Source organism: Dendropsophus ebraccatus, chromosome 3, assembly GCF_027789765.1.
Source record: "Dendropsophus ebraccatus isolate aDenEbr1 chromosome 3, aDenEbr1.pat, whole genome shotgun sequence".
In the NCBI taxonomy this organism is placed as follows: domain Eukaryota; kingdom Metazoa; phylum Chordata; class Amphibia; order Anura; family Hylidae; genus Dendropsophus; species Dendropsophus ebraccatus.
The window spans coordinates 4408104-4420829 of NC_091456.1; the positions used below are offsets into that span (position 1 = coordinate 4408104).

Below are 12726 nucleotides of genomic sequence, written 5' to 3' on the forward strand. Positions count from 1 at the left end.
CTTTAACCTTAAAACTGCAACAATGTATGTACCGTAATCTATGTGATATATAACACGGCCTCCCTGCATACAAATACTAGTCGGCTTTTTTTCCACAGACATTCCTCATTAATCAACCTCACATTTTTTTCCAATGAAAAATCCAGGATTCTGATGTAAAATCTATGTAATAGAAAAAACTAATAATAAAACCACAACTCTTAACTCTCTTTTTTGATGCAGACCCCTTGCAGGTAGACTGGACCGTATACTGTATTCCAAAACTGCGGCCACAAATATACTAATACGTCGGACAATAATCAGACTGGATTTTACCCACAGTGGACGGACTCTAAATAGTTTAATGTCTATATAAATATTGGGGGTGGTCTCTGAGCTGCCCACGTTCTGAAACCACCAAACATGTTTTGTTGGTCTGTAGGCCTCACAACCCCTTTAATCTCCCACAATTCATGGCTGCCTGGTCACCATGTGGATTTAGGAGGATACAGTTTGTACAACCTTTTTGGCCTCTGTTTGATGCTCTTGGGGCTCCCTTCATCGTCCTTTCTTGTTGTTTCCCTGACTTGAGTTGGAGAAGTGTCTCTGTATTTAAAAAAAAAAAAAAAAAAAAAAAAGTAAAAAATTGTTAGCAAAGTGAACGACAACTGCTCTCTTCTAATCCAATCAATTGGCACTGCAAAATAATTCTTAAGGTTTCAGGCTGGCTTAAAGGGGTATTCCACTCAAACATAACTTCTAATAAGTTGCTGCCCACGGTGAGACTAACAATTCCTTCCATACTTGTTATTATGCATACAGTCTCCTTCCCCCAGTTCTGAACATGTCAAAAGTTTGAGTTTAATGACCCCTTAAAAAATGAAAGAAAAAACTGATTCTCACCTCCCCCATTCCCTCACTGCTACTGTTCGGACTATGCGCAGTCCTTGCTGGTCAGCATTTCCTGGTGCAGAGGTAAATGCTTAGCCAAACACTGGCCGTTGTGGTGACCTGCCTCAGCCAGAGACTGAAAAAGTGGGCACCTGGAATAGTCCATCATGTAGGACCAGACACTGATGGAACAGCAGTGGAGGATGAGGTGAGTATCAGTTTTTTAAGCCCACTTCAGTTAAAGCGTAACTCTCATTTCAGGGTCATTTTTCTGAAAACATTAAATATCAACAGTTCAAGCGATTTTAAGAAACTCTGTAATAGGTTTTATGTACTAAAAGAGTTTCCTTCTGTAGTGAAAAAGCAATCTCCCAGCCTCCCCCCTCACTGCAGATGAAGCAGGATTTCTGTCTCCATTATGTGGCTATGGAGAGGGGAGGGGCTGTTAGGAGTGAGTGAGCACGGAGCAGTCCTGCACAGCACAACACCCTGCAATCTTCTCTCAGTAAGTTCATAGATAAGCACTGACCTTTCTGACCCCAGAATCCTGCGGTTTAGGTGCCCAGAGAGTCTACAAACAGCTGACCTTCATGTCACCTCTTCCTGCTCCCTCATCTCCCTCAGCCCCTCCCCCCTCCATAGGCTTACAATGGAGAGAGCAGAACCCGTCTTCACTGGCTTCTCTGTAATGAAGACGTGTTTGCCTGATAATGCACAGATAAGAAGTCAGGGGGGGAGGCTGGGAGATTGCTTCTTGAGTACAGAAGGAGGCTTTTTTGGCTGATGAAACCTATTACAGAGTTTCTTAAAATCGCTTATACTACTGATTTCTGCAATAAAAAAAAAACATGACAGTTACGCTTTAAGGCTACATTCACACATTGCTGAATTTTTCAGCACCGTAAATTAGGTCCAAAACACAATCGTCAGGAACCTGAAAAAAATGCATCTGAAATCTTTAATTTTTTGTGGATCCGTAAAAATGGAAAGTCGCTTGTTAAAATGGCTGCCAGGAGGAGAATGAATAGGTCCCTACGGACCAACAATTCTGGACAACGCTGCAGAATTTGTGACTGGAGCCTTAGGCCGGGTTCACATTGTGGTTTTGCAGTTTAATGGATCTGTTTTTATCGCTTTTGTGTGAGCTTAACAAAAAAAAAAAAAAAAACAAGAAAAAAACACAACCTTTTTCTTTTATAATGGAAGTCAATGGAAAAACGGACCCAAACGGACTGTACACAGCTGCATTCATTCAAGCTGATACGTTACATGGACTGCAAAAACACAGTGTGAACGCGGCCATAGAGAGCTGTATAGAGAGACCACCCCTGATGATGCATCTTACTGTATGGACCCTGATGAATGGCTCTTCCAGTCGTTTTCTTCATTCAGCTCCTTGGTCACGTTGTCTGCGATCATCTGCAGTAACGTCTGCATGTCTGTAAAGTAACATGTCACACGGCATATAAGTATCTGCATAAACTACAGCATAAAGATAGAAGGGAAGACACGTAAAAATATTCAAAACTTTCTCCGACATTCAGAAGCAGTGTCTGCTGGGAAATGGCCGTCACTAGTCCACAGTCCAAAAAAGTGAATGGGTATGCTACAGTATATGTCAGCACACTGCCTGCCTAAAATATACACCGCATTGTGAGCCCAGCTTTATTCTCTACAAAAAAAAGCCTTGCCTATCTAATAGATGACAGTCATTCATGCTGCGGAGGGGAAAATAAGCATTTCATACTCTGTCGATTCTCCTATCTACAAAGAATGGAGAGATGAGATCTTACATGGAACCCCAGACTGAGGAAGATTGACAGTCATCTTGTGTTGCTTCCATTATCTAATAATTGTGCCAATAAATATTACCTTCTCTCGAAAGGGCTTGTCTATTGTCTTGTAGCCCATGCCACCCTTGTGCAGGTCTACAGTTTTGTCCCTGGTGTTCTTAGACAGCTCTTTGGTCTTGGCCATGGTGAAGAGGTTGGAGTGTGATGAGTGTGAGGACAGATGATTATTATACAGGTGAAACAGGTGCAGGTAATCGAGGTAATGAGGGCAGAGTGGGAGGACAGTGTCACTTTAAGGGCATATTCCGACCTCAAGGACCCCCAGGAACTTCAGACTGAAGATGAGGCAGTGCTGGTGTAGTACTGGGTACACTATTGAGTTTCTCCCTGTAGCACAGCGCTCCTGATCACCCGCCTGTACAGGGGTCTGCAGCCATCCCTACTCACTGCCACGCTGCATATAGATGGGAGCGCCACTGTACAGGGGTCTGCAGCCATCCCTACTCACTGCCACGCTGCATATAGATGGCCGATCACCCGACTATACAGGGGTCTGCAGCCATCCCTACTCACTGCCACGCTGCATATAGATGGCCGATCACCCGACTATACAGGGGTCTGCAGCCATCCCTACTCACTGCCACGCTGCATATAGATGGCCGATCACCTGACTATACAGGGGTCTGCAGCCATCCCTACTCACTGCCACGCTGCATATAGATGGGAGCACCACTGTACAGGGGGCTGCAGCCATCCCTACTCACTGCCACGCTGCATATAGATAGCTGATCACCCGACTGTACAGGGGTCTGCAGCCATCCCTACTCACTGCCACGCTGCATATAGATGGGAGCACCACTGTACAGGGGTCTGCAGCCATCCCTACTCACTGCCACGCTGCATATAGATGGCCGATCACCCGACTGTACAATAATCTGCAGCCATTTCTACTCACTGCCACGCTACATATAGATGGGAGCACCACTGTACAGGGGTCTGCAGCCATCCCTACTCACTGCCACGCTGCATATAGATGGGAGCACCACTGTACAGGGTCAGAGCGGTGGAGGGGATGCGGTGGTGCTGCTCCCGCACTGCGTCCTCTTCATTCTGCGGATCGGTAGGGGTCTCAGAGGTCAGATGCCAATTATAAAGTGATGCCATATCTGAGCATTGTGCCACCACATTATAACATAAGGAATGTCCGTAACATTTTTGTCATCACCAGAACAAGAGACACAAAATCTACAAATCATTGTCTGATTCTTGATCCCTCGATGTAATTATTACACAGCGTCACCTGTAACCTGAGGCTGCAGAACTTACAGTCAGACAGGGGCTCCTCTTCCTCCTCTTTGCTCTGTTTGCCCGGAGTGTGAAGGGAACTATTGGCCGTAGACTCCAGCTCGTCCCCACCTTCCTGCGGAGCCTCGGAGGTCGGAGTGCCCCCAGCAGCCAGATCATCCGAGCCCGGGACAAGGGAGGACACGCTGCTGCCTATGGTTGGCGTGGGCGCTGATGACGGTCCACTATAGCGTGAGATGCTGAGGAAGGATAGCTTCCGAGCCCGGGGCAGGTGGTTGCGGAGAAGTCTTTGACTTTGCTTTTTATTCTATGAATTGGGGCAAATAATGTGATTATGAACACAGACAATCACTTACAGAAAATGTACAGATGTTGCCTAAACTTAAAGGGATAGTTCCGGAAAAAAAATCTTTCAAACCAACTGGTGCCAGAAATTTGTAATCTACTTCTTTTAAAACATCTTCTGTCTTCCAGTACTTATCAGCTGCTGTATGTCCTGCAGGAAGTGTATTCTCTCCAGTCTGACACAGTGCTCTCTGCTGCCACCTCTGTCCATGTCAGGAACTGTCCAGAGCAGGAGAGGTTTTCTAAGGGGATTTGCTGCTGCTCTGGACAGTTCCTGACATGGACAGAGGTGGCAGCAGAGAGCACTGTGTCAGACTGGAGAGAATACACCACTTCCTGCAGGACATACAGCAGCTGATAAGTACTGGAAGACTGGAAAGCTGCAAAGCGTCACGCAGCCAGCCATCTACTTCCCTTGCAATGACCTGGATGTTACAGGAAGGAGGGTTCTATGCCGGCTAACCCTCTCTATCACCTACAGGAGAAGAACACTGCTGAGAGAAGGGACAGCCGGAGGAGCAATGCTATGGAAAGGCTTCAGAACAGTAGGAATGATGGATGTGTGTTCTGGAGGATCTCCGCTGCCAAATCATGGGGGTTACCATGCAGATTTGTTAGCATTGCTGCTGTGGATATATGATAAATACAATAGGGAGAGAAAAAAAGAGGAACGCTGTCCAGGCATGATGGGAGTTGTAGTTTTGCAATAGTTGGAGAGCTGGAGGTTCCTCATCCCTGGTTTATAATCTACACTATATAGATTCTGAGCAGAATGTGGATGATAATCATTAAAATCTCATCCACTTTACTTCTACTGCAATACACTGGATTTTCTGCAAACTAACTATACAGAGAAACTGCAGTGTATCTAAGCCTTGTGTATCTAAGCCTCATATATCTAAGCCTTGTGAACACTCCCTTAGTGTATACAGTTCTGTTCTGCCCTTTTTCCAGCAGTGTATCCAAGCCTTGTGTATCTAAGCCTTTTGAACACTCCCTTAGTGTATACAGCTCTGTTCTGCCCTTTTTCCAGCAGTGTATCCAAGCCTTGTGTATCTAAGCCTTGTGAACACTCCCTTAGTGTATGCAGTTCTGTTCTGCCCTTTTTACAGCAGTGTATCCAAGCCTTGTGTATCTAAGCCTTGTGAACACTCCCTTAGTGTATGCAGTTCTGTTCTGCCCTTTTTCCAGCAGTGTATCCAAGCCTTGTGTATCGAAGCCTTGTCAACCTTCTTTAGTGTATGCAGTTCTGTTCTGCCCTTTTTCCAGCAGTGTATCTAAGCAGTGTATCTAAGCCTTGTGAACACTCCCTTAGTGTATGCAGTTCTGTTCTACCCTTTTTCCAGCAGTGTATCTAAGCCTTGTGTATCTAAGCCTTGTCAACACTCCTTTAGTGTATGCAGTTCTGTTCTGCCCCTTTTCCAGCAGTGTATCCAAGCCATGTGTATCTAAGCCTTGTGAACACTCCTTTAGTGTATACAGTTCTGTTCTGCCCTTTTTTCAGCAGTGTATCTAAGCGTTGTGTATCTAAGCCTTGTGAACACTCCTTTAGTATATGCAGTTCTGTTCTGCCCTTTTTCCAGCAGTGTATCCAAGCCTAGTGTATCTAAGCCTTGTGAACACTTCCTTAGTGTATACAGCTCTGTTCTGCCCTTTTTCCAGCAGTGTATCTAAGCCTTGTGTATCTAAGCCTTGTCAACACTTCCTTAGTGTATACAGCTCTGTTCTGCCCTTTTTCCAGCAGTGTATCTAAGCCTTGTGTATCTAAGCCTTGTGAACACTCCCTTAGTGTATGCAGTTCTGTTCTGCCCTTTTTCCAGCAGTGTATCCAAGCCTTGTGTATCTAAGCCTTGTGAACACTCCTATAGTGTATGCAGTTCTGTTCTACCCTCTTTCCAGCAGTGTATCTAAGCGTTCTGTATCTAAGCCTTGTCAACACTCATTTAGTGTATGCAGCTCTGTTCTGCCCTTTTTTCAGCAGTGTATCCAAGCCTTGTGTATCTAAGCCTTGTCAACCTTCTTTAGTGTATGCAGTTCTGTTCTGCCCTTTTTCCAGCAGTGTATCTAAGCAGTGTATCTAAGCCTTGTGAACACTCCCTTAGTGTATGCAGTTCTGTTCTACCCTTTTTCCAGCAGTGTATCTAAGCCTTGTGTATCTAAGCCTTGTGAACACTCCCTTAGTGTATGCAGTTCTGTTCTACCCTTTTTTCCAGTAGTGTATCTAAGCCTTGTGTATCTAAGCCTTGTGAACACTCCTTTAGTGTATGCAGTTCTGTTCTGCCCTTTTTTCAGCAGTGTATCCAAGCCTTGTGTATCTAAGCCTTGTGAACACTCCTTTAGTGTATACAGCTCTGTTCTGCCCTTTTTTCAGCAGTGTATCCAAGCCTTGTGTATCTAAGCCTTGTGAACACTCCTTTAGTGTATGCAGTTCTGTTCTGCCCTTTTTCCAGCAGTGTATCTAAGCCTTGTGTATCTAAGCCTTGTGAACACTCCCTTAGTGTATGCAGTTCTGTTCTGCCCTTTTTCCAGCAGTGTATCTAAGCCTTGTGTATCTAAGCCTTGTGAACACTCCTATAGTGTATGCAGTTCTGTTCTGCCCTTTTTCCAGCAGTGTATCTAAGCGTTGTGTATCTAAGCCTTGTGAACACGCCTTTAGTGTATGCAGTTCTGTTCTGCCCTTTTTCCAGCAGTGTATCCAAGCCTTGTGTATCTAAGCCTTGTGAACACTCCCTTAGTGTATGTAGTTCTGTTCTACCCTTTTTCCAGCAGTGTATCTAAGCGTTGTGTATCTAAGCCTTGTCAACACTCCTTTAGTGTATGCAGTTCTGTTCTGCCCTTTTTCCAGCAGTGTATCCAAGCCTTGTGTATCTAAGCCTTGTGAACACTCCTTTTTCTTTACCTACATCCACTGTATATGAGGACATGTTCTCTCTCTAGTTATTACATTTGTCTCCATTATACTATTATCCTGCTGTGTCCTATACACTGTATATATAGTTTATACTACATCTGCCCTCTAGTGGTCGCACATAGAATTGCCTCCTCCCATCTTACTCTGTTACAGACATGCACAGTAGTGATTCTTTATGTAATTCCTCACCTGTACATGGATAAGGCTTTCTGTATGACTATACCTTATTGCAGGCAGGGATCACACAACATTTTCAATAAATATTAGTTCTCCCTAGAAGTATACAGCGTTATTCACATTGCACGGACAGCAACAGATGTGACCTATTATTATTATTTTGGGGTCAAGTCGTTGAAGAACTCACTGTGATTAATCCTCCTGGCATCACAAAGAAGCTACAATGTTGCAGATAAAGCATGCCAGGGACTTGTTTACATCAGCCGTCTCAGAAGGGAGGGGGGAGGAGGGAGGACAGAGAAAAGCTCACACACAGATTTCTGTGTCATCAGCAGAAAGCAGCAGCTGAGAACTGGGGGAAGGAGACTGAATAGCTAATAACAAGTATGGAAGGAATTGGTATTTTCACCATGGGCAGCAACATATCAAAAGTTATGTTTGAGCAGAATACCCCTTTAGATATGGGGAGAATCTATCCTTTTATTAAATGGCAGCCACTGAGCATGTGTCCTGCTGGGGTGTATGCAATTAGATGTCATAGAGAGAAGAAACCTGCTTTTTACACCAAACCAGAGAGTTGCTGCAGTGGTCATTAGCCATCCATGTATGATGTGACTGACTATTTATATGAATGGCCACTCTCTAATACTATATGACCCCTGCAGGGCACAGAAGATGTCTGGCTTGTGGCAGCTTCCCCTATAAACCCTGTATCCTACACGTTGGGAATCGGATCAATATAAAACACAGTCAGGGAGGCCGGTCTGGATCAGAGCTCAACATGGCGTGTTATCTTGGATTTTAGCCAAGGTGCCCAGGTCTGTCCCAATGTGGTATGAGACCTGCAGGTCCAGCTTACCAACTCCTCCATCGTAGATCTATTTGATCCACTGCAGAGCGTCACCCCAATATTTCATCTTTCATCAGCCATCTACTTCCCTTGCAATGAGCCGGATGTTACAGGAAGGAGGGTTCCATGCCGGCTAACCCTCTCTATAGAAGAGGGTAGATTGTCTCCAAAGGGTCGGGATAAGGAGCTTAGCAGCAGTAATGAGATAGACAAGGAGTCGGGTGTTAGGGAGGGGGAGGGTAACCAGAGCAAGACTAGCTGTGGAGTTAAGGCAGGGGTTTGGCCGCACATTTCCTGGATATCTTTGGTCACCCGTTCACACAACAGTTTAAGAGCAGGACATGTCCAGAAACGATGTGCTGACGCGCCTCCCGACTTGCCACGTCTCTAGCAAGTACCAGTGGGGATAAGTCACCATCTAAACAGCTGGCGAGGTGGGTTGTACCAATGGGTCATACTTTTGTAGGAGTTTTCTTGCGTGGTGATAGAAGTTGAATTAGAGAATATAGTTTCGATGTCTGTAGGGGATAGGGAGATACCAAGCTCGTCTTCCTAAACAAGAAGAAAACTGGACAAGACTGGGCTTGGTTGGTCGGCCCAGAGTTAGGAGATGGGAGTGCATTTTGGATCAGCATCGTGTAATAGGTTGTTTAAGGGCGAACAGGGTCTGAAAGCTGGTGGGAGGGCGGCTCCTATTACCGGGAGATAGGAAGGTCTTCAGAGATGAATTGATATCATGTGAAGAAAGTTCATGGAGGTGCAGCGTCCGCCTAGTAGTGTATGCACAGATACGTCTTCTGGAGAAACCAGGATGTCGGACAACGTTGTAGACTGGGGGATCGTGTGCCAAAATGTTTCACAGAGAGACCCCTAGAGAGACCCCTGCTTGAGGTGCTGCTTAAGATATCTGAGGGGCATTAAAGGTGATGGTGACAAAGAATGTGCTTTTTTTCAGCCGATGCCGCATCCATAGGGTGACAGTGGTTAATGGGTGTAAGGGGTTTGGAATGGGGGCAGACGGGGATGACCAGAATAAATAATGGTAGCAGGAAGGGATCGTTTCTCGCTCCGCTCTAACATGAAGAGGAATAGAAGCCATATGTAAAAGCGGGACGGCTCTACATAACTCTATGGCCTTATAGTATCTCATCAGATCTGCTAGACCTCGTCCACCGTCACCACTTCTTCTGTTAAGAACAGAGAAAGCAATTCTCAGATTTTGTTGGTTCCATAGGAATATAGTAAACAAGGATTTAATGTTCTTCAGGAAGTTATGTGGGATTTTAGTAGGGAGTAAAGTAAAGTAATTCAGGTAGTATATATGATTTTAAGGCAACTCTGTACCCACAATCTGACCCCCCCCCCCCCCAAACCCCTTGTACCTTCGGATAGCTGCTTTTAATCCAAGATCTGTGCTGCAGTCCGTTCAGCAGGTGATGCAGTTATTGTCCTAAAAAAACAACTTTTAAATTGGCAGCTCCGTGCCCAACGGTCGGGGCTTACATTGCGTATGCATTAGGCTGGCACAACCTCTCTGTCCCTCCTCCCCACCCTCCTCATCATTAGGAATGCTCCAGGCGGATTGCCTCCTATTCATCAGCTGTGTCAGCCCGGCACATGGGCTGGATCGTTAAGCACATGTTCAGCATGGAGAAAATGTTCCAGTGGCATTCCTAATGATGAAGAGGGTGGGGAGGAAGGACGGAGGGGTGGTGCAAAGTCAGGGCACAGATACTCCCGTTTGGCACGGGGCTTCAAGTCTAAAAGTGTTTTTTAGGACAATAACTGCATCACCTGCCGCATGAATCATGGGGCTGGCCCTCTTTGTGGATTACAGTAATAATGGTAGTGACTGAGGAGGGGGTGGAGTACCTTGTAGCATGGCGGAACACCATCACGTCAGGTAAGGGTCGAGGGTGGTTAGAAAGGTATAGTAAAAAGCTGGGAGACCACCTGGTCCGGGACACTTGTCATTGGGGAAAGTTGTGATCACTTTCTGTATCTCCAAACCATCGGAATCTGCATGGCTGGTAAGCTTTGGTGGTGTTATAATTCCCTCCTTTTTTTTAATGCATTACAGCTTTATGGTTACTGCCCATAGATTATACAGCGGTTGTTTATTGGGTCTCTACATAGATAAGTCCTCACAATAAAGGAAGAATAAGTAGCTGGAATATTTACCGCTCACAATTATTTACGTCTATAAAACACAGTAAAATATTCCTGGCAGTAATAATAGAAGATCTGATCCTTTACCTTCCCGGGCGCGATCAGCTGCTCCCACTTCAGCTCCACCTCCTTCTCCCGACTTGTTCTTTTTAATGACGTTTTACAGCCACCGGGATCTCTGGGTTTAGGAAATGCAGATGAGGAAAGTCAGGTTATTGGCTGGATATTTGATTTCTTTATCGTCAGCTGGAATCATCGATCACGTCAGCGGCGGCAGCTGGTGACACGGTCAGAGGGTGTTACCTGCCAAAGATTTAAAGCCAAAGCCAGGAATGGATTTGAAAACAGGAAGAATCTCCGCCTTTCCTTTATGACCTGATCTCTGTTTATAGTCTGTTTCTGGCTTTGGCTTCAAATCTTTGGCAGATAATCTGTCAGATAATCTTTCTGTGTAAATGGACCCTTATACTGCTGTCTTCTTATATAACAGCCTTGGTCCCAGGTGCAACCATTACCTCTGCATTGCTTCATAATATAACATAGTTAATAAGGTTGAAAGAAGACAAAAGTCCATCAGGTTCAACTTAGGGAAACCTACTGTGCTGATCCAGGGGGGAGGCAAAAACCCCTATGAGGCAGATGACAATTGCCCCACCGCAGGGAGAAAACTCTTTCCAACTTCAATGGCGACCAGAATAATCCCTGGATCAGCGTATCACTGGAAATCTAATGCCCATAGCTTGTAATATTATATTGTTCAAGAAAAGCATCCAGGCCTCCCCTGTACTTATATAATGACAGAGTGTTACATAGTCTCACTGCTCTTACAGTAAAGAATATAGAGTGCTCCATAGTCTCACTGCTCTTACAGTAAAGAATATAGAGTGCTCCATAGTCTCACTGCTCTTACACTAAAGAATATAGAGGGCTCCATAGTCTCACTGCTCTTACAGTAAAGAATATAGAGTGCTCCATAGTCTCACTGCTCTTACACTAAAGAATATAGAGGGCTCCATAGTCTCACTGCTCTTACACTAAAGAATATAGAGAGTTCCATAGTCTCACTGCTCTTACAGTAAAGAATATAGAGTGCTCCATAGTCTCACTGCTCTTACAGTAAAGAATATAGAGTGCTCCATAGTCTCACTGCTCTTACACTAAAGAATATGGAGGGTTCCATAGTCTCACTGCTCTTACACTAAAGAATATAGAGAGCTCCATAGTCTCACTGCTCTTACAGTAAAGAATATAGAGGGCTCCATAGTCTCACTGCTCTTACAGTAAAGAATATAGAGAGTTCCATAGTCTCACTGCTCTTACACTAAAGAATATAGAGTTCCATAGTCTCACTGCTCTTACAGTAAAGAATATAGAGTGCTCCATAGTCTCACTGCTCTTACAGTAAAGAATATAGAGAGTTCCATAGTCTCACTGCTCTTACACTAAAGAATATAGAGTGCTCCATAGTCTCACTGCTCTTACACTAAAGAATATAGAGAGCTCCATAGTCTCACTGCTCTTACACTAAAGAATCTGCGTTTGTGCTAATGGTGAAACCTTCTTTCCTCTGGACATAGAGGTTTTCATGGTTACAGACCTAGGAGTAAGGCGATCACTACAAAGATCTCTGTACTGTCCAGTCATATATTTGTACATTGTGATCAGATCGCCCCTAAGACGTCTTTTTTCTAGCGTAAATAACCCAAACACTGATAACCTGTCCTGGTCCTGTAACCCCCCCCCCCCATTCCCTCAATGACCTTTGTTGCCCTCTTCTGCACCCGCTCTAGTTGCTCCAGGAGCTGTGTCCTTCTTATATACCGGTGCCCGATGCTGTATACAGTATATACCATGTGTGGTCTGACCTGTGATTTATAAAGAGGTAAAACTATGTTCTTTAGCATCTCGGCCTCTTTTGATGCCCCCCATGATGTTATTAGCCTTGGCAGCTGCTGCCTGGCACTGATCACTATAGAGGAGGTTACCGGCCACCAATCCCCCCGGGTCCCTTTTGGCAGCAGTGTTACCCAGTGTGTTATTATTTAGCACATCACTGTACTTATTATGCATAATGCATAACCTCACATTTATCCATGTTAAACTTCATTTGCCATTTCTCCGCCCAAGCCTCCAGCTTCTCCATATCCCTATGGCAATTTTTGTTTCTTTTATTAGTTTTTTTACACATTCTATTCTTCTGTCTATAGTCGCTCCATGCTTCCCCACTACCTTCTTGTTTTAGTAGTCTGAATGCTTGTTTCTTATCACTTATTGCCCCTCTTACAGCTCAAGTTACCACATTGGAT

General features: G+C 44.8%; 1 protein-coding gene across 1 annotated transcript in view; it reads right to left on the bottom strand.

The window, feature by feature from the left end:
• Positions 1-12726, bottom strand: part of CCDC60 (coiled-coil domain containing 60) — a 131573-nt gene that overhangs the window by 15147 nt on the left and 103700 nt on the right. The window contains exons 8-11 of the mRNA XM_069960692.1: positions 10508-10598; positions 3990-4275; positions 2216-2309; positions 502-585 (exon numbers count right to left, since the gene is read on the bottom strand). Coding sequence (XP_069816793.1) covers positions 502-585; positions 2216-2309; positions 3990-4275; positions 10508-10598 — 555 coding nt within the window. The remainder of the gene's footprint in view (positions 1-501; positions 586-2215; positions 2310-3989; positions 4276-10507; positions 10599-12726) is intronic.